The sequence below is a fragment of the Thunnus albacares genome, chromosome 8 (genome assembly GCF_914725855.1).
Source record: "Thunnus albacares chromosome 8, fThuAlb1.1, whole genome shotgun sequence".
Lineage (NCBI taxonomy): Eukaryota > Metazoa > Chordata > Actinopteri > Scombriformes > Scombridae > Thunnus > Thunnus albacares.
The window spans coordinates 23,098,467-23,120,439 of NC_058113.1; the positions used below are offsets into that span (position 1 = coordinate 23,098,467).

Below are 21,973 nucleotides of genomic sequence, written 5' to 3' on the forward strand. Positions count from 1 at the left end.
CCGCCGCACCAGATGGGGCATTGTCAGGAAGTAATGAAGGGAAAACACCTGCTTCTCCAGCGAAATACACTCCTTCATTTTCAGCCATTTGACACAACATATGCAGGATGCACATACAAAACCAAGTGACCGTGACGAGAACAGCAGTGGGCACTGGCACAAAGTTACAAATGCCTGGCACTTCAGGGCATTAGTCAATGAGATGTCATGTTTGGTATAATTCACTTTTACATATAGGTTAGTGTGAGGGCTGCCAGGACATTGGCCCAGTTGACAAAATGTCGACACTCAGTGAGGAGTTGCCTGACTTAAATGTCACAAATCTGCTTCCTTGTCCTGTTAGGATCCTGCCTGCACTACAGACAAAAAAAATGGCTGCTCTGTATTCTTTGCACAGCTCCTACATTGCCCTAAGCTGTTGTCCGGTGGTTTATCCATGAGGCACTATCAAGGTCAAGATGTCAGTGTAAACTACACTTCTCAGACTCACCCCACCAATTTGTTATTTCAGTTTGTTTTGAGTGCTTTGTTTTAAATAAATTCACTTTAATATATGGAATACCACTGTGACTTCCCTTTTTTTGCCACAGGCTGTGACACAAGGCAACAGAGGAGAAAATTAGAAATATGAAGTTGTGATGGTTATTTTGGGTGGGTGGGGATTAAAAGAGACTAAACGTAGTTTAGATTACAATAGAACTAGCTGTGGCTAACTCTGCCTGCTCTTATAATAGATGGGCAAAGTTTCAAGGTTATCCGACTTTTCCATTATTCTCACTGTGCAATGTGTGAGTGTTTATGTGTAACTGCAACTCCACACGTGTTTATGTAGCTGAACCGACTGATGGGGGGGGGGGGTTGGGGGGGGGGGTGCATGCTGACAGGCTGATGGGGGGAAAACACAAGCGTTCATGGGCACGGTATTTTGTGTAAAGGTCATAGCTTTAGAGTAAGGTCTTACAGACTGAAAGGGAAGGTTGGTAAACAAGCTGATGCAAACCTGAGATGGCATTGGATTGAGAAGCTGTGCGGCTGAGTGAGCATGCATGTCCGGCTTTCACCATGTTGTCAATACTCTCTCAGCCTCTTTTGTATCTCTAAAATGGAACAAAATCATTGGCACACAGGAGGACAGTAAATCATATTTCTTCAAAGCAATTTAATATAAAAGAAATCCAAAGTACAGTAAATTAAATAGTGAAGTGCTATGTGCTTGAGAGCTGTCACAGTAAAGAGATTATAACAAAACCTTCTCACAAATGCTTTGAGCTGGTACTGCTTTGGAAAAAAGACTGAAAGGGAAGGAAATCAACAAAATAAAACCTTGTCCTATCACCCAAATGGTTCATTCATAATGTACAGCTGAGCAATTATGCTTGCAACTGAGAGGAGAAAATTGCTTGTGGAGTCTTTACAGCTTTTACAGTACACAGGACTCATCCCCCAAGGTTTTGCTAAGAATGTAGCTCACCACTTTCCACACTGCAGAATAAATGAAGAGAAAATTGCCCACCTTTTTGTACAAGACGCATAACTGCAGGCTACACCCACAAGCAAAGCAGCTTCTATGTCTCTAAAGCAATCATTTGCCCTTCAGGTTTTTTTTTTGGTTTTTTTTTTTTACATCCTGCTTGTTACTGATTTCGATTTTGCTCTCCCTGCAGTCTCCCAATACTCCTCTTTGCCTCCCTCCTTTCCTCCCTCTCCTCTCCCCCAATGTGACCATCTATAACCCTATACCATCTCCTCCGTCTTTAAGTATCCCTTCAATGCCATCCTTCATTTTCTGACCACCCATTCCATATTCCTCATCTCTCACTCCATCTTCCTTCCCCCTCTTCATCCTGCCACCTGGCTATGCGGTCACACCAGAGGCTGTTTGTCTCCGCAGGTGGAGGGCAGGGACTCCACACTGGATTTGTAGATGGGCTTCTTCTGAGACTTGTCATCACTGGAGAGAGGGAGAGAGGGAAAGACAGAGGAGCGTGATTATCAGTATATCGACCTCCCAGTAAGCACTAGAAAAGTATAAGTGAGGGAAATTATAGACTAGAAGTGAGCAATGGAGCCACACCTGGCTGTTGATTTAAAAGTCAATTTTTCTCCACCACAAATGCACAAAAATCCTGAATGAAGCAGGCTCTTATGGAAATTCCTTTTAAAATTTAATTTTTTTTTCAGCCCATATGGAAAAGAAGTTAATGAGCGGAGTCGCAGGGGGTCACAGTGCACATTAACATGCTGTCAGCATACAGGTTTAATGGGACTTCCACTAATGTTCTTATCATTGCTAGGACCCTATTTATACCCGATATACTACCACAGAATATAAACCTGGTGCTATTAGGTCAGGTTTTTTCAAAAGAAAGCGTGGAAACACATGGGAGGACAGAGCATGAAGGAGATCAAGGATAGGGTCAAGTAGGTCAGACCTGCTGAGATAGACTTTAATATTCAGCATGGACAACGCCTTTTAAACACACAAAAGGTTTGCACATGTGCTCTTTTGCCAGAACACTTGACACACATAACACACAAACACAATGTGAAGTATACACCAGGGTACACACTGACACACACTCTGTAGCTGAAGTGGCCTTGGTTCTATCACATGAGACAGAATGAAATATTGCAGCAATTTTCATATCCGTAATATAAAGCTAAACCGTGGAAGGAAAAACTGGGGCTGAGTTAGGGAAAATAGGAAAGTGAGCGTGGATAAAACCCGGTGAAGAAATTGAACAGACACGCACACATTCACTAGCTTTCAGAAGCACGTTATCCATCAGACTGAACATGATTTAAGATGATCATAAGTAAAGCGCAAAACACAAACAGTCATTCCTTACATGGGTCCCTTGCTGGTCTTGGTCTGCTTGGCCCTGAAGCACAGGAATACACTCATTGAGAGGATGAGCACCAAGAGAGCAGCAGCCGCTGCCGAGGTCATCAACGTGAGACGGCCATTACTAGACTCATACCAGGGGGCATCCTCTGTGGGACAGATCAGTCAGACGTGAAGGGAATTGTGCATCACACAGAAACTGGAATCAGCAAAACTATGAGCTTCCCACCTCAAAGCAAAGCTTCTAAAGGCAACCTCCTGTTTGTTTGTTGAATAAAAGAGCATCTGTCTGCAGTTCAGACAGTTGTGGTGCCCTGATCTTCAAGAAGTCTGCCTTTTACAATTTTAAAAACTGGCTGATTATCCTATTCATGTGCATGAATTTTAAAATTATATATAACATTTCAAGACAGGTATTTCATGGACTGTATGCTCTGAGACCTTACTTTAAAGTAACAGACAGGGTAAACATTGAAAAATTCGCGTTATGAGGATTTGAGGCAGCAACAAACAAATGCTTTTGTTCAAATTCCTTGTGTTAAGAGGATTCTTTGGCAGCTTTAGTCAGACAGGTTTGCACCACGATTGTTTGCTGAAGGTTTGTACTGCCATTGTGGTACAACTTCAAAGCAGCAGTAGTGACATGCAACATTTGCTCACCATACCTTCAAGGATGAGAAAACATTATTCCAGCATCTAGAAATGATTAGCTTTTTAATTAGTACATGTGCTTCAGAGGCGATAGTTGAGACATTGTGGAGCACAGTGACCAATGAGTCAATTGCGACAGTAATAAGATAACTCTACCATAATAAATAACATGCACTGGCTTAATTGCATTTTTAGAGGAGGCATAATTTCAACGATTTAAATCACAAGGCCTGTGAATCTTACTGGGTGAGAGGACGGTGTTTAAAAACTGCCTTGCATTAACATAGTGCAGTCATCTCACAGGTCACTGATAAAGATGATGAAGACAGATGAAGTGCCATAATTAGATTAGCTATAATGTTGTAATGAAATTAGTTCTCCACTTGAATACAATCTTCATGTTCCGAGAGAAATAATACAGTTTGTCAGTCATACGCATTCAAACAAAGACTGTCACTCTATAGAAATCTGTCTAATGGCTTGCTAATGGCAAAGTAACTTCTCTTAAGTGTTTGTCTCTTCGGTTTGTGCTCTATAATGCAGCTTTTGACTTCTTTCTCATTTCTATGTACAGGTAAGTTCAACTGAAATTGCTTTTCTCGGAAATGTATGGCTTTAAAGGTTTCATTCTTAGGAATGAGCACTTCTGCATAATGCTTCCAATGACGCAATTCCACCTAAACACCTGACCTCTTTGGTCACACCTGAGAGTCAGGATTGGCCAATGGAAGAGGAAACGGAACATAATATTCTTGGAATGTTGACAGCTGAATTTCCCAACATTTAAAAAGAAAGCTCATACAGTTTTTAGACAGAGGAAGAGGGAAACAACCGGACTCAGTCCCTGTCCAGGTAGATCTAAAGTATTGTCTTACCAGGCAGCACAGTGATGCTGATGGTGCGTTTCTTGTTGAGTGACTCCACAGAGGGGTGCTCGGCCATGCAGGTGTACTGCCCTCCATTCATTGGGCTCACCTTCCTCAGCGTCAGCGTAGAGGAAGGTAGGATCCAGTCATCACCCTGAGAGAGAAAGATTGAGACATATGAGAGAGCATAAGAGAGTGAAACAAACAGAAAGCAGGGCAGAGAGTAAAAAATGTTTTATTGTTTGGGCTGTTTGCAGCCCTAATAGGATCGACAAACTCCTTCAAATTAAAATTGTTCTTAACTGAAAACACATGAAAGATGGAGGATGCTTGCTGGAGAAAGAGAGAAACAGACAAAGAGTGTCAGACATAAAGAATGCTAAAGAGAGACAGGTGGTAAAAAGTGTTATTTTGGCTGATTTGTGTATAATAGTGAAGAGTAAAGAGGGACAAAGGAGGAAAACGGAATAAGTGAGATAAAGAAAAACAGAGAGATTGGCAATGGCAGTAGGACAAAGACAGAAAGAGGCAGAAAGACAGAAATATCTGCTGTTGTGTGGCCCTCAGAGAGCAGTCCCCAAGGTCCCAAATGAAGTGTATTTACCTGAGCAGTAATCCCAGTGAATGAACACACATCAACACAAGTCAAAAACCCAGATAACAGAATCATCCGCAAAGAATGATGCAGCAACAACACACAGTGTTAACACAACACGTAATGAGATGGCAAGGGAGCAGGATGAATTGCTGACACAAAAATAGCAGCACTATTATGAGTTAGAGCCTGACATGGGAGGAAACAAATAATAGGCCAAACACAAGGATTGGAAAACAAACGAACGTGGAGGAGAGGGTAAAAAAAAAAAAAAAAGACATTACACCATGCAAATGATTTGGCTCCTGGGAGCTGCAGCTCCTGCCAAGAAAGTCCATTTCAATTTGAATGGATCTGAATTAAGAGGATTTCCCATAAAGGCCAGGTCTGGCCAAAGCAGCATTTTGTATGCAAATCCACAGGCTCCCAAAGCAGTGGCCCGTTTCTGCTTCTGTCCTGCTGTCATTACTGGGGGCCACTGTACCCACAGCGGCTGTCTGTCAAAGTGGGCCATTCTGATGCCACTCTCTGCCCCATATCCATTCCTGTCATTCGTACAGTGAACACGCACTGATACTCAGTGGAAAAATGCACACACAAATACACTTAATAATTCTATCTCATCTGATCATTTCCTTGAATGTCTTTTCCAAAGGCCTTGTGACTTATGTAAATGGAGCACAAAGAGATCGACAGGCGAATCAGGCATGTTGATGTGCAAAATGATTGCACCTCCATACAGTGATGGACCTGTCAGTCACGCTGACAGTAATAATAATGCAGATAATTTCTCCTCACCATAATGACAGTGGCTGAATATTTAACAAATAATGACATAAACCTGAAGCAATACATATGATCATGTGGCGGACAAACTGTATTAGCAGTATAGAATTGAACTGAATTGGATTTGGACTTGTAAGCCCATTTAAAACCCGGATTAGCAGTGACCCTTTAACAAGCATATTAACCCAAAGCCGACTTATCAAGAAGAATAACAAAAGGGAAACTTGGGGGAAACTTGGTAATTACGTCTGCCTGTTCCCAAGATATCTTCATAGTTTCATAGCTTCATTACACCTGTTACCTGCAAGTGGCGGTGCTGTTCATTTTGAACGACATCTTGAAGGTGTAATACCATTTTCTCACCACAAGGCCACAGTGTATCTCCCAACACATCAACTTCTGCTTGTTCTACACGCCTGTTGTCAGCATGGCATTTTACACTGAGATGTCTTAATTTCCCTCGAGTGAGAGTTTTTTATCGCAGCGAAGAGCCGAGTTGAATAATTCAACGCTGGTTAACCAAACACTAAAAAAATCATTAGAAATCTATCCACATAATTGTTTTTAGGTTGACTGGCTCTTGTCTAGACCTCATTAAACTATTAATTCTCTGTAAGTGGGCAAGCTGCAATCCCCAGCGAATGGTGGGCCTAAGCCAACTGGTCACTTAAATACAGAGCACTTCTTCTGTGGAGGGGATGGAGAGAAGACAGGCGAGGGGAAACAAGTGGCTTGAGGAAGACAGGGAGAGAAAAAGAGATGTGTGTTGGAGGAGAGAGAGAGAGAATTAAAAGAATCCTTGAACAAAGCCGAGACAGAAAGAGAGACTGGAAGAAGACGAAGACCAGAATAAAGAGGTCACATCAAAAGCCGAGAGAGGGAGCAGGGAGAGAGATTGACAAGTTTCCAGAAGCATAATGGGGACGCTGTCGCTGTGCACATTCCCGAGGCTTTCTCACCTCTTTTTGCCAGTAGAAGCTCGGCTGCTCTGATGAGCTGGCAGAGCACTTCACCACCACGTCATCCCCTGCTCGCACTTTCAGCTCCTGTGAGACACCCAGGTAGCTGGTGTAGCCTTCCCTGGTCAGCGACAGCTCTCCCATATCTAAAACGCAGTGGGAATGAGGAAGCACGATCAGGCATTAATGAAGGAAGAGATTTATTTATCACGCTACAGATGTATACTTCTTCCAGAGTTTGGGACGTGACTGAACATATGTTTGCAGTGGTAGCAGCTGGTACAACACTCAGATCTTTCTGAGTATATTTAAGTATATGGGCTCAAGTATGAATGCCTCCCAGTGGTACTGACTGTACCAAGCAATCAATAATAATGATAATGGGCTTCATCTTATCGAAGTCTTTAGAGAGGCAGTGTTGTGAATAATGGCTCATTTTCTCTTCTATCTCAATAGATGGCCCACGTCCTTCCAGCTCCTGGCTTCTCTCCCCCCCTCTATCTCCTTTAGTCCATTCTAATCTTTGCCTCTTATTGATTCCCCCCATGAGGCTGAGGATCCTATCAAACAGCATTACGGTCGATTTGATGGCCACTGAGAAGATAGAGGACACTGATAATCTCACTAGCTGCGCCATGGATGCCGTTTCACACAACTGTGTATCCTACACTGATAGTTTCAATCTTGAGCCCCACCAGGGGAATGCGTCTTTGTTTGCTTGGAGTGCTAAAAAAAAGAAAAATCAGAAATAACTGTTGTCAACCTATCATAGGGAACAGTGATGTTTTGTTGTGTACTCCTCTGCAGCTGCATTGCATAGATATGTCTTGCGTTATTAACTATTAATGTGTTTTTCTATCCCTCACTGTGAAGAAAGCTGTGTCCACAGTGTCTGAAAGATTGTCTTCACCTCCCGCTGGTTGGAAATATGAGGAAAATTGCAAGGTTTCAGAGTCTCTCTGTTCTGTCTTCTCGCCTAGACTGTTTACCAATGTACATCCAGAGACAAGTTTTTTTTGTTTTGTTTGCTTCCTCCTTTGTGGTGCATGTCAGTATTCTCAACTTAAGAAAAGCGAAACTAAGAAACTGTGCATCTTATTTGCATGTCACATACTATCTAGCCGACTGTCAGATTCTTACAGAAACCTCTTTGACTTCTGCAGGACACAGGCGCTATGAAAAATCTAAAGTTTCTTTATTTGGTAAAAGGGAAATGCGGTGTCGCAGAGTCATTGTTCTACAGGCTTTCAGCAGACAGCTCCTACACGGATCCTACCCGTATCAACCCAGGCACTCACAATGCACTTTGATGACCAGCGGCTGGGAGGAGTTGTCTGGCGCAGTCACGTTATCGGTGTCGGAAACACAGCGGTAGGGCCCCTCATAGTACCTCCCTGCACGGGGAATTAGAAGGACGAGCCTGTCAGACAACTGCTCGATCTGCATCGAATAGTAGCACCAAGATCGTTCCCAAATCGAACGCCAGCCCTGCATGTACTAGTGAAGGGAGAGTAGAAGATAAGAGAGACAGAGAGAGAAGAGACTTCTGTTTAACTTTTTTATTCACTTTGCAAATGCACAACAGCAAACTACAGCAGCAGTACAATAGTTTACATATGAGTGGAATCAAGAAATGGAAAAATTATATCACCACAGTTTTTTGATAAAAATGACTAATCATTGTCGTGAATGATGGTGATGGTAAAAACTTGAATTGAAACTAAAAAAATATTTTAGATGTCTATTTGGCTGCATATTTTGAGAACTATAGAGACAAATTTCTCTCCACTACATTATTATGCCGTACAGCAGTCAGCTGCTTTGTGTGATATTAACATAGAGCAGCTGACTGCCCATCTAGGGACAGGCATTGCAAATTAGTTGACATGTGACATTATGACATGTGACATTGTTCAGTTCACACTATGCTCATTTACAGTATCTGTTCTATAAAAAAATGAACAAAAACATTTGAGGACTTTGACCTTTCAAAGTCCTGAATTTTGAAATGCAACACTTTTTTGCTCTCAAACCCATTTGTTCCTGTTGCTCACCTTGGAGAACACCTCAAAGTGGACCTCACTGATGTTGTGTTCAGAGTCTGTGTACAGACACTCCAGTGTGACAAGATCTCCCTCCAGAACCGGCTCGGTTGGCCCTTTAATGAGCAAAGCAGCTGCATGTGGACAGAGATTACAGATGCAGGTTATTGATCACAACATGAATAGGCATGGGGCTCAGAGGAAAAGACGTGATGACTTGCACTGGGGATCTAGCTGCTGTTCTGGGCAACACTTTCAAAAACAACCTCTCCCTTTTCCTGACATTTGTTTCAGGCTCCTGCTGGAAAACTGGCAATACTCTCAAATCACCATGGCCACATGACCAGCAACAGGTTCTTCAACTTTACTGCTATTGCGATATTGTCAACAGAGGCCATCTGTCTTTCCCTACAGGCAAATATAACTGCACAACACTTTTCGCAGTTAAGAGTGAGATCAAGGTTAAGAGGCCTCTGTATATATTTACATAAAATTATTTAATTGTTACTCATTTCAGTTCCCCGAACATTTCCTGTTTCAGCTCGAGTCATGTAACCACAAGAAAAGGCGCGTCAGTGTGACAGAGGAGAAAGTAAACTGTTTCCTCTAGAGGCCAGACAAACACAGAGTTGACAATGACAACACAGTCGACAACAAGGCAAGCAAGCAAACACACACACACACACACACACACACACACACACACACATACATGCAAACCACACAAAACTCAGTACCAGCAACAGTAAAAATATATTTTGAGAAATGACCACAGACAGACTTGCAAATCAAACCAATGGTTAATTGCAGAGCAACAATAAAATTAAATACTTTGAGCAAATTGTATAACAGTCCATAAAAAAACATATTTACCATAACTGCTTTGAATCAGGGCGACCGCTGCAACAACTAGAAGTACTTTCATGGCTGTGAAAAACCTTTGCAGTGTAGCAAAACAACCGGAACTCAGTCTTGCGCAGCTTCTAATTTGAAACGAAAGTTTGCTCAGTATTTATGTATAACGAGGTGGGTGTGGCTTCATGGGGGGTTTGATTCTTGTATTTTCAGGAAATGACTTCAAAATATTCTGAACCTCCGAAAGGACAGGGAAACTCCATACTACAGCCTGAAATAAATTGCTGAAAGAGCCTTATTTCCGTATCCTTATTTCTAAGGACTAATTTTAGCTGATGAGCATTTATGTCAGAAATATTTTGTATGTCAACAGTAAATGCAAAAATTGCTGCGGCTCCAATAACCAATTCACTCCCAGTGCGTCATTTGTCTCTGGGTCAATCAGCCGTATCAATGTTTTCAGTTTGAACTTGTTGTTGTTAAGGTTTGTGTTTCTGAGGAAGTTCATGGGAATTTGAAAGCTGTGTTACCGCAGACTTTTGCAATTACCTGGCGTGACATGTAATACCGACCAAGCAAACATTTTAGCGTCATTTGAATCGAGTTTTGATTGATCAACTGTTAACCAGAGATGTACAGGGGATGAAATCGAAAAAGATTGTCTGTCTGAAGGTAGTTTGCTGTGTAAACTGACATAAAATGCAGAGTCATGCTCAGACTAACACACTAAATATTCTCTCACTATCAGTCTCAGATGGATGTGTCGGTGCGTCCTGCGCGGACCCATACTGTTGAAATTGGTCACCTGTGTCCTAAAAGAACAAAAACAGCAAACCTGTCAAATAATGAGTGAAATGCTTAGGTAGTATCTAAAATACGTTTTTTGTTTTGGGAGGGGGAGGGGTGAAGGGAAAACAACAACAACAAAACAATTGGCTGCAAATTAATAGGTCATTTGGGCCTCACTGCTAAGGATATTGCCATGCCTTTTGTGACTTCATTTGTAAGAATAAGCCATATAAACACAAAACAGGTCTTTAAAAATAAAAACGCTCTGAGGTTAGTTTGGAGGTATTGCACCTCCTGAAGTTAATAGTTCCTTAAAAGTGAAGTGGTTAAATAAAAGTCTCACTGAACCTGATTCCTCAAGGTATTTCTTTCCGAATAATATTTTAATAATTATCGAATTATTATTGCCTTTACATATTTTATTATCGATGGAGTACACCTCTGGTGTAGGATAATTATGTATTATTGCATTATATTTCCAGCGCTGTGTTGTTGTTTGTTTGTTCATTGTTCATTTCTTGAAAAAAAGAAGAAGAGATTCTACTTTATTCCTATGACATCGTGCGGGTTTTGCAGCACATTTGCGCTCACTACACTGAGACAAATTAAGCGCTCATCAGTGTTCAATCTCGGTGTAATTCTACAAACTATCCAGCAGGTAGCAGAGCAGAGGCGACATGTTACGGCAGGAAACAGACATAAACAAAGCGGAAGTAGTGAAAAATATCCTCGCTCATTTTTCTTGCTGTGTTGAGGCTGTTCGAGGGAGTCTTTCTGTATCAATCTTATACATTGTCGTCGCAACGGCACCGAAACATGGACAGATAATGTTTATTTAATTGGGTAAGTTGGTAATTTAACGCGTAAATGTATTCTGCAGTGTGCATAAAGCCACACCGCTAGATTAGTTGCTAATGTTAGCCTGTTCGGCTAACGTCAAAGCTCGATTGCTGCTATTGTTTTTAGCACATAACGCTACTTTGGGGTCTGTATTTTACACGTTTGTTTTATTTGTCGAGGTTTCACAGCCACATAATAGATATCTGTTAGGTGTTTCTATTTTGTGAATGTGGTGTTAATTTGCTAACTCGGTTAATATTTTGAGTAGATCCTTAAACGTTGTTATACGGCTAGTTCCTGTATATGTATTGCAAGTTAGCTAAAACGGCTACCGTAGTATACAGTGCGATATTTAAAAATGTTATAAGATAGTAACAATGAACTATTTATATAGCACCTTCAAAAACAAAGTTACAAATTGTTTGAAATAGTCGAAAAATATTAAAACATCAGAGCTACTTACATAAAATCAGACGAATAACAGAATACAAACTGTAGCTTAAAATACATCAGTTATTTTTAATTACTTTGTGTACTTTTTACTTTTTTTTGCACCTCTCCATCACATTTTCTGTAGTTTATGTGTACAGTAATTTGTATCTTTTGCATATGTGTAAACAAATCTGAAAAAATTATAGAAACAAATCAAAAATCAATACAATAAAATAAGGTAAAAGTAGGAGAAATAAAAACAAAACACAGACGAGACATATTACAACTGGAAATCTATAACAGAGTTAAAATTAACAAGAAGCTTATTTGATAAGAGAGGTGCCTCTGTGATGCTGATTTCTACACTTTCTGGCTTTTTTTCCATAGATTTATGGACGTGGTCCCTGTTAAAAGATAATCCATCACATCGGTGCCCAACTTGGACTGTTACCCAGGAGTCTGACATATACAGGCACAGACAGGACACACAGTTTTGCTTCCTGTGAAACTCTAGAGTCCTTCCACATCTCCTGTGGCCACCAGCATGGCTAACAGCACCACAACAGCAGTAAAGGCTCTGGGAACCCCTGGCCCTGCTGGCAGAAGTAGTCCAGAGGGATCTCAGGTTAGTCCGTTTTCTTCTCATTAAAACTTCTTTTGACACCGGTGCTGGGTTTGGTTTGGTTGCTATAACACCAACTACTTACTGTCTGAAAAACTATTCACTGTGGCTGTGATCAAAATGACTCAAACAGATGCAAAGAACCTTATTTTTTTCTTTTTTTTCTATGCAGTGTCACCAAATTTGTTGGGTTTAATATGATTATAATAAGATCTGTTCTTGATTGATATTAATGAAAGGCATATAAACTGGCTGTGGCTCAGGAGGTTGAGCGGTAGAGTGGGCAGTGGGCAGTTCACTAATTGCCCCCTGACTCCTGTTCCCATGTTGAAGTGTGATGTGTGTGTAAACTGGTGACTGAGAGGCTAATTGTTAAGCAGTGCTATATAAATGCAGCCCATTCACCATTTTATTTACCAAATAAAAAACATGAAATAAAATGAACTCTGGATTTTTAGAAGCTACAAAGAATAATATTTCCTGTGACATTTTACTGTCTAAGCTAACAATTGGTTACTGAAACATGCTTCACGTGGAAAAGCAGGATATACTAGCACAGCTCTGTATACTTAACATGGGTGTTGCTCTATTCATGTGTGTGCCATTTTGATCATAGCCCAGGTTGTGCCTTTTTCAGACAGGGTCTTTATAGGCTACAGTCACCATTAATTCATCAGTTAGTGAAATCAGTTTCATTTATATAGCCCAATATCACAACTCGCAGATTTTCCCCAAAGGGCTTTACAGTCTGTACAACATATGACACCCTCTGTCATTAGACCCTCAAATAGGTTAAGGAACCCATCCCAAAAAAAACCTTTTAATGGGGGGGGGAAAAGGAAGAAACAGACCAAAACAGCAAAGTGAAAATATGGAAAATCAGGATGACAAAATGATAGATAGATAGATAGATAGATAGATCGATTGATAACATATATAAAGAATATGGTGATACCTTATAAATTTCACTGTCAAACTCACATTTTGGCCCCACAATCCATTTTCTTGTGAGTGCTTTGTTGTCATTATTGCATTTTGGGCCATCATAAGACTACTATAAAAAAAAAACACACCCTATGGTTGCTGTCTGTATCCTGTAGTCTTAATAACACAGTAAGTGGATACTGAACATCTGCTTTCTTCCCAGGTGCTCAGCAAGAAGAAGCTGCAAGACCTGGTGAGAGAGATCGACCCAAATGAGCAGCTGGATGAGGACGTCGAGGAGGTACCTGGTTTTAATTACAGTTTCACTTTAATGTTGTACTTGTATTTTAATAAGCACAAAGTACTTTGAAAATAATATCTCTTTCATCTTGCAGGATCCTGTTGCTTTAAAGCTTCTTTAACCTGCTTCCACATTTCTCATTTTAAAGTTTTAATCACTGAAAGCTTGGCTGCATGATAAATTATTTTTGCAACAGAGATTGGTGGAGATATGAGAGATTTTCCAGCCGTTGTGAATTTTTTTCTTTGATTTGGTTTACTTTACCAAGCATGGCTTATTAATTGATGGGTCTCAAATTGTCGTTCTCTTCGCAGATGCTGCTACAAATTGCAGATGACTTTATCGAGAGTGTAGTGACAGCTGCCTGTCAACTGGCACGCCATCGCAAGTCCAACACCTTGGAGGTGAAAGATGTCCAATTACATCTCGGTAAGTTGCTGGTGTCAAAGATTATGCCCTGTATATCACACAGATTTGATGCATGGGTGATTTTAATTTAATTACAACTTGCACTGTGCATTTCAAGTGACTCTAGTTATTTATCAAACTTTGTGTTCATTTAAAAACATGGGTAATTGATAGGAGCAGATTCACCCCTTTAGAATTTAACAAAAACTGCTGATAAGTGACATCTTTAAGGCGTCAAATATCCACATGCTGGAGGGAAAATAGAAAAAGAAACATGTTTGAAAACTTCTAGAGTGACTACACACAGTCGCAGTCAGAAAATGCAAGAGCTTCCTTAGAAATGTACAGGCAGATTTCAGATGATGTGTCAACCACATCACTGATGGGCGTATTGTCATTTCTGCTGCTTTCCAGTGTTTAGTTTAAAACACACACAGGACATCACAGTGTTTGTGTTGTCAAGGCAGTCATGGATGTTGAAATGTTTTGCTTTCTACTCCTGACGAGATATTTAACAATTTTTGTAAATGCCATGGATATTAGAGGTTGAGAGTGTGACACTATGCTGATAGACTGAGCTAATCGGGAAAAAATGATAACTCTGACAGCAAATGTAGTTGTTTGATTTAGAAAGTGTTTGATGTCACAGTAAATGTGTTGGATGTCCTGAGATGTTAATACAGCCTCGGTCCTGCTGACATTGTGCTTTGTTTTTTTTTTTTCCCAGAGCGTCAGTGGAACATGTGGATCCCTGGTTACGGCTCAGATGAGATCCGGCCGTTCAAGAAGGCTTGCACCACAGAGGCTCACAAACAGGTGAACATAAGATGCTTTGTTTCTATTGGACATGTTAGATTTTCCTGTTTAATATTACAGATAGATTATTTTTGATATGTTTGTGTTGTAATGAACATGAGGTTAACTCTTTTGCATTTGTTTTTCATTTCAGAGAATGGCTCTGATCCGCAAGACGACCAAAAAATAGCAAGACTGTACACTAATGTGTTGTCCCCACTCTGTATTTTCTTTTTTGTTTGTTGGTTTGTTTGTTTTTTTTTTCATTTTCAACTTGGATTTTTTGACTGGTGAAGAAGAAATAGTGGGTTTGGGTGGGGGTTCATTTTTTTTGACATTAGTGTTTGATTGTCATTTCCCCCTAATTTTTGAGTGTTTTGCCAGCATCATTAATAATGTAACTCTTGTCCCTTGATACAGTTTTGTTGCCATTTAGCAAAGTCTGGCAAAACTCTATTCATTGCATTTTTGTCAATAAACATTTACACCTTCTTTTGGATTGTGACCACTGCTGTATCCAGTATGCCTTTTGATACTCTAGAGCATTTGGATGTGAATGTTACAGATTCATTTGCCTCCTTAAAAAAAAGTATCTTTGGTGTTATCTTGCCAATAATAGATAATCATAAACATTGAGTGAGAGATTACGGCTCCTCTGTTTACCCACTCTACTCAAACGATGTTGATTATTGTTTTTTTTAAATATATAAATAGTTTATAATACCAAATTCCTACTGCACATGATAGATTCTAATACAGTAGATTATTTGCCTTTGTGTTAAACATGTACTGTATGTGCTGTTGTCTATTGTAACTGAATGTAGTTGGTTTTATTACAGTAATTTACTCCAAACATCCATGTAAATTTTATTTTTATTCTTGTCCATTTTCAGAATATTGCATCAAAATAATGATGGAAGAAATGATCTCCAGATGTTTTCATAATGTCATAAAAAATAATAAATGATTGATATTACCAAATGAGGAGGCCAGACTGAACTGAGGAGAAGTTCAACATGGTGTCTGCATTTATTAGAAAGGATTATGATTGAGTTTGTAGGGAAGGCTTTCAATTTGTAAGAAAAAATTGCTTATTGCTGTTAGTTTGAAAGTGATTTATTGTCTCTTAAAAGGACTACACTGTACAGTATATGACTACATTGCAGTTTTTAAGGGTCCAGTGGAGTTAAAACATTTAAGTACAAAACATAATCATTGAACTTGCAGTGTGTAGAGAACCGAGTACACAAACCATCATACAGACTCAACAGTTAACAACCAGTCAGTGAATCCTTAATCTGGGCGTCTTTGTCTGCATTTTGGTATGCAGAAACACAGGAGACTATTCATCAGCCAGAGGAACGGTAATTGCTATGGAAACCTCTCACAGCATTTCAAAAGAACAATATCCAAAGGCACCCTGGAGTTTTTGTGTAATTCATTTCAACAACAGCACTGAGGTGGTGGGATGTGGTTCAGGTTCAGCTGCAGGGGAGAGACGGGTGGGAGTGGCTCATGGGAGCAGTACTGGGGTAGTCTAATTGGCACAGGTGTTACCTGTCGTCTAATTATTATCTCTCCTCTTGATGCAGTAGCATGCTGGACCTGGGAAGACACACACACACACACACTGGAGCCAGAGTAAGACATGCCAGCTCTCAGTTATAATTGTATATTGATTATATGTTTGAGAAAGTGGACTGTGTGCCCTCCGGAAACACCGGTCAAGTGAGCGGAGGAGTTAAGAGTGAGAAACATGTTTATGTTGTGAAAGCATGCGTGTGGTCAATAAAAAAGGGATGACCTAAAGTGGACAGAACTGCTTGCGACTCTGTTTGTGCTGAGTAGAACCCCGAGGTAACACTGACACCTGCTAAAATTGCTAACTTGCAGAACGCTGTGCAATTATTGGTGATGCGACAAAGCTCTTTCCAAAAACCTGCTCAGTCCCAAAAGATGCACTGGCAGCATAATTGCCCAGAGTGATGCCTCTGATCTCAAGCAGGGGACCCAATATAATACCCCATCTTCCTCTGCTGCCAGTGTTAGTAATTCCACTACAGAGAAACTGTTGTTGGGACTATTTCATGTTACACTGCCAAAAGAGTATTAAAACTGACTTGTGCACTAGTGTTTGATTTGAAGGCCTGTTGAGGCTACAATAAATAGGCCTATCAAAACATCCATTTTGTTTTATTGTTCCACTACTTACTTATCATCATGGTGATAATGGGTACAATGATAGATAAAATTTGACGGTTGTTTTGTCCCACAATGTACCAAAGCAACACTAAAATAATATAGCTATGTGTGCATTGATAGAAGAATTGAAGCAGACATTTAGAAGTGACACAGATGTTACTTTCCCTCGTAACTAATTAGGCTTTTCTATGCAGTAATTGGTAATTCAGTTACTTTTGAGAGTAGTAACTGTAATTAATTACTAATTTTCAGTAATTTGCACAACACTGGACTTAAACAACCAACATAGACAAGAATTCCCAGATTTATGCCCAGAAATGGGTTCTGAGGAAAAAGCAAGATGTCCCTCTAGTGCAGTGGTTCCCAACCTTTTGTGCTTGTGACTCCTCACAATTAATCAAACTTGCAACCCCTGGTTACACATCATGACCTCAGGAGGAGTTTTACCAAATATACTTTTTTGCCTCCCCCCAGCTGGGAGCCACCTTTCTAGTTAATAGGTCCCGAGATCCAAAAATCAGTAGTAGAGTGGATGTGATAGTATCCTGTCCTAACACATTAAATGGGTAACAGAGTTTCATCTATAGCACCTATTAGACTTAATAGGGAAAAAGCCTCAACTACTGGATATCATCATTACAACCCATGACCCTGCTGAACTGAGGTAAGCAATGACCGCATCTGATCAGCTATGTGCTTAGCATCTCCCATAAGAGAGCATGAATCCAAGTGTAGACCCTTACAAAATCTTAAAAACACAAAATGTAGATTTAACATTTTAAAAACACTTAGTTAAGTACACAAAACCTGATTTCAAGGATGTTGAAAGTACACACATAGCTACATACAGAGTCACAGAATATCTGTCACAGAAAGATGTAAATCAGTGTGCTCCATGATCATGTCATACAGTAAAATGTCACCACAAATCTAGCTCAGGGAGCTGGTTTTGGTTTTACAGTAACACGAGTGCATATAGGTGACAACCACCAGCACACAGTTTAACTACAGCACTTCTTGTTGTTGGTCTTGGGGGGTTTGCTGAGCTGAGTCAGGCTGGCTCTCTGTAACTGCAGCGCTTGTGGGGAAGTGCACTTGACCCCATCCCAGCCCTCTTGCAGCTCTACCTCTCCGCTCAACAGACCCTGGTAGATCCTTCGAGTGAGGAGCTCGAAGGCCTCCCTCACATTCTGGCCTGTCTTGGCAGAGGCCTCCACGTAGGGCATCCCTAACTGTCCGGCAAGTTTCTGAGCCTCTTCGTGACTCACTACCCTCTCCCCGTGAGCATCTCGGTCACTCTTCTGGCTCACCAGCACGAACAGAACCTTATGTGGCTGCACCCGCTCGCACACCTCGGCATGCCACTCCTTAATATGGTCAAATGAGGCTCGGTTGGTCATGTCAAACACCAGCAGGCCTCCGACCGAGTTGCGGTAATAAGAGCGGGTGACCGACCTGAGGAAAGAATAAAGACAAAGGGCAAAAAAGAAAAGGAAGAGGAGAGAAGGAGATTTTGAATTTCAACACACGGAAACCTCCCAAAACTCACACCAGGCAGTGTTCAGACTTTGCTACCAACTTATTTCCTGTTTCAGTGAGCAAATAATCAGCTGAGTCTGTGCACTGTTTGAGTTGAGCTCTTTTAGATAAGCAGATTGACAAATAGTTTGCTCCTTTGTAAGAAATTGACAACCACTGTGTTTTCTCACCTTAATCATGACACTGTTCAGTGGTGGAATGTAATTAAGTACATTTGCTCAAGTACTGTACGTAAGTATAAATTTGAGGTACTTGAACTTTACTTGAGTATTTCCATTTTATGCAACTTTATACTTCTACTTTATACTTTTACAATTTTTTATACCCTTCCTGTCCAGTGAAAACTATATATCTCCAAATTTGGTGATTATGAATTTGAATTTTTTCTGATAAACTGAAGGATTAAAATTCTCCTACTTCTTAAGCTAAATAAATTATTTAAAAACCCACTTGGATTACCGGGAAATGCACAAATCTCACAAAACTGAAAACCGTTTTCATGAAGCTCTTATAGATTATGATGCATTACTGTGGATTAAACTAACCTAACTAACCCTAACTTTTGATACTTTAAGTACATTTTGCTGATAATACTTACATACTTTTACTTAAGTAAGGTTTTGAATGTAGGACTTTTACTTGTGATGGTGTATTTTCACAGTGTGGTATTAGTACTTTTACTTAGTAAAGGACCTGAATCCTTCTTCTACCACTGACACAGTTGAAAGGCATGTATTTCCCCCATGAGTCACCGAATGTTTAAACCAAAGTAATAACCTAAAGGGTCCTCTCAGCAGCCGGTTGGTGAAACATTACTTCTTTATTAGAGTACTTCTTCATAAAAACAAAACCTGAAGTATAATACAGACTGATTTAGCTGAGCTTTTAGCTGACTCGTGGGATTAGCAGGCTACAGACGTAGGTAAACAAAAACAGGCACAGTTTGTAATTTGCTGCGGTTCATTCAACTGGAGAACTGAAATAATGAATTTTGAGACAGAAGGGAACATGTCACTCTTAGCTCTTGCATTTAATATGCTGAGAGAGCTGCCTTTTCCACTTTAAGCACTGCATCTCTGTACACACTGTAGACTGATCTTGAGAGGGTGACGGGGTGGATACACAATCGTAGCTGAGAGCAAACACTGATAACAGCTCTGTCGTGAACGGATTAACCAGTGGTAGTTTATTTGGATAGAATAGTTGCATGCACATCACGTCTCTTAAATATTCATCAAGAGAATTGTGATCTTTGTTTTCATTAAACATTTACCATGTTATACAAAGACACATATCTGTACTACCAGGCCTGGTGCATACTGTAGGTGTGTGTTTTGATATATTGGGGCATCCAATCTGCTCTAGGGGAGATGTTAAGCTATGACTGGTACCACTGTAGAAGACAGACACCTATTTTCCTCATTTGTCACAAGATGTGTTCATCCTCACCTGAACCTCTCCTGTCCAGCTGTGTCCCAGAACTGCAGCTTGACACGGACCCCCGGCGCCACCTCCAGGAAGTGGACATAGAAGTCTACACCCACCGTCTCGTTGATGAACTCCAGGAACAAATCCTCAGTGTAGCGTTTCAGCAAGGAGGATTTGCCCACCGTGGAGTCCCCCAGCATGATGACCCTGAACTGGTACTGCCACAAAGTCAAGTCCATTGTTGCTGGCAGTGGGAAATGAGGGATGAGGAGAGCTTGTGGGAATACAGAGGTGTGTAAAAGTTGTGGGACAGAGAGGGGAGTATAGAGAGAGGGACTTAGAGAAGAAGAAAAATATGCAGTGCAGGAATTACAAATGGGGTTGTAAGTAAGGTTAAGAATGGTTAAAGAGGAATAGTGAACAGCCTAGATGGTACCAAAGGGGTTGGAGAAAGAGAGAAATAAAGAAGAACCTGCAAGAGACTAGAACCCCCCACACAAGCTTCCCACCAGTTGGTTTCCTATTTGTGACGCTCCAAATGTTGAGAAACTACCAGAGCAGCCACTCCTTATGAATCTCACAATCATTAGAGCAGTCTGTGTCGACATCCCACACTTTTATGCAGTTGATTGTTGCAGCACAACTCCGTCCGTCTCGTTCTCATGCTGGCTCCTAAAATCCTCCACAAAAGCAGCTATGTAGAAAAATTTGTCCCACACAGAGTAGATTCCAGTATGGCTGCGATTCTCATCTGAGCTGCTGATCTTAACTGCTACTGTAAGCATGTGCTTGTGAGGGTGGTTATGCAGGGGTGTGGACTTCTAAAGTTTGCCTGTTGATACTTGACAAAAGGAGGGGCATGAGCGCAAGGACATAGGAAAGACCAGATGTGGGAGAGAAAGGGGGGGGAGGATTACAAGGAAGCAGTAGTTGCGTTTGATACCATATTGAGGCAAACATTGCAGTTTTCTGCTTTCATCAACTTATAATTACATGCCATCATTAACAATCATAGAAAGTGAGGGTGAGTGTGGGCATCTGTTTGCCTGTTTATTATGTAGTAGTTTTTATCGCTTTATGGTCTTGTCCGTAGACTGGAGTTGCAACCAAAAAGGGAAGTTGATAACAATACCGCTTTATATCCCCTGGGAAGCACTAGGAAAGAGTCAGGCGGAGGTGAAACAAGCATTCAGACCCTTCACTAACAGTGAGGAAAGATCGACAACAATGTAAAAAAAACAAAAAAAAAACTGTCACAAGTGAAAGTCCTGCCCATAAAATCTTACTTAAGTAAAAGTACAGAAGTATTATCAGACAAATTACTGAATAATTATTACTCATGCATTCATGTTTTTAATGCTGCAGCCAGTCAAGGTGGAGCTACTTTTATCCATTTATCCATTCAATTTATTTATTGAAGAGTAGTTTAATCTATAACAAGGCAGTGTATTTTTATAAGCTGATATGTTTTGAATGAAAAATTAGACTTCAACTGGAAAACAGCAATAATCTAAAGCTGCCAAATAAATGTAGTAGAGTTGAATTGTACTGGCTTTGAAGTATAAAGCAGTATAAAATGGAAATCCTAAAGTACTTCAGAGTCTTAGTACAATACTTGAGTAAATGTACTTTGTTACTGTCCACTTCTGGGCTCAGCTAATTTTACTATGATGAGTTTACTGGGGATGTACGTTATGTTTATGTTTACTATATCATTTGATGATGTCATGTCTACTACTGTATGTTTGTGGTACAAAAAATAAATATTAGGGATTCAAAATATATGTATATATATATATGTTTATACTGGTAATATTTGTGAACATAATTTAAACAGTCATGACTGCTTTGATTGTATTCTACATTTTTTATTTAACAAACCTACTACAGCATAAGAAAACATTAATAACTCAAATTTACTTCTTGTCTAGCAGTTACCCACATATTTAAAATCTTGTCAATTTTTTAGATATGATTCCAGTACTGTAATTTCAAATTTAATACAGTACTCATGAATATTTGGATATTCTTTTGCACCTTACAATGGAAATTGTAATTATTTACTAGTTATTATTGATCGTAAATGTGTATGGT

At 40.2% G+C, this 21,973-nt stretch overlaps 3 protein-coding genes across 3 annotated transcripts; 1 reads left to right on the forward strand and 2 right to left on the reverse strand.

The window, feature by feature from the left end:
- Positions 1 to 1,139: 1,139 nt before the first annotated feature.
- On the reverse strand, positions 1,140 to 9,739 carry si:ch211-79k12.1 (uncharacterized protein LOC568891 homolog). Its single transcript, XM_044358646.1, has 7 exons — positions 9,618 to 9,739; positions 8,757 to 8,878; positions 8,001 to 8,199; positions 6,703 to 6,848; positions 4,372 to 4,516; positions 2,850 to 2,994; positions 1,140 to 1,951 (listed from the first exon to the last, which is right to left on the reverse strand). Exons 1-7 carry the CDS (start codon positions 9,667 to 9,669, stop codon positions 1,864 to 1,866), a joined length of 897 nt encoding a protein of 298 aa, XP_044214581.1. The 5' UTR covers positions 9,670 to 9,739; the 3' UTR covers positions 1,140 to 1,863.
- A 1,302-nt stretch (positions 9,740 to 11,041) lies between these two features.
- On the forward strand, positions 11,042 to 15,202 carry taf12 (TAF12 RNA polymerase II, TATA box binding protein (TBP)-associated factor). The gene is made up of 6 exons (XM_044358648.1): positions 11,042 to 11,231; positions 12,048 to 12,285; positions 13,430 to 13,507; positions 13,822 to 13,936; positions 14,643 to 14,731; positions 14,865 to 15,202. The coding sequence occupies exons 2-6, from the start codon at positions 12,205 to 12,207 to the stop codon at positions 14,898 to 14,900; spliced, it is 399 nt and encodes a 132-aa protein (XP_044214583.1). The 5' UTR covers positions 11,042 to 11,231; positions 12,048 to 12,204; the 3' UTR covers positions 14,901 to 15,202.
- Positions 15,091 to 20,744, reverse strand: rab42b (RAB42, member RAS oncogene family). Its single transcript, XM_044358647.1, has 2 exons — positions 19,901 to 20,744; positions 15,091 to 18,367 (listed from the first exon to the last, which is right to left on the reverse strand). Exons 1-2 carry the CDS (start codon positions 20,116 to 20,118, stop codon positions 17,914 to 17,916), a joined length of 672 nt encoding a protein of 223 aa, XP_044214582.1. The 5' UTR covers positions 20,119 to 20,744; the 3' UTR covers positions 15,091 to 17,913.
- Positions 20,745 to 21,973: the final 1,229 nt, after the last annotated feature.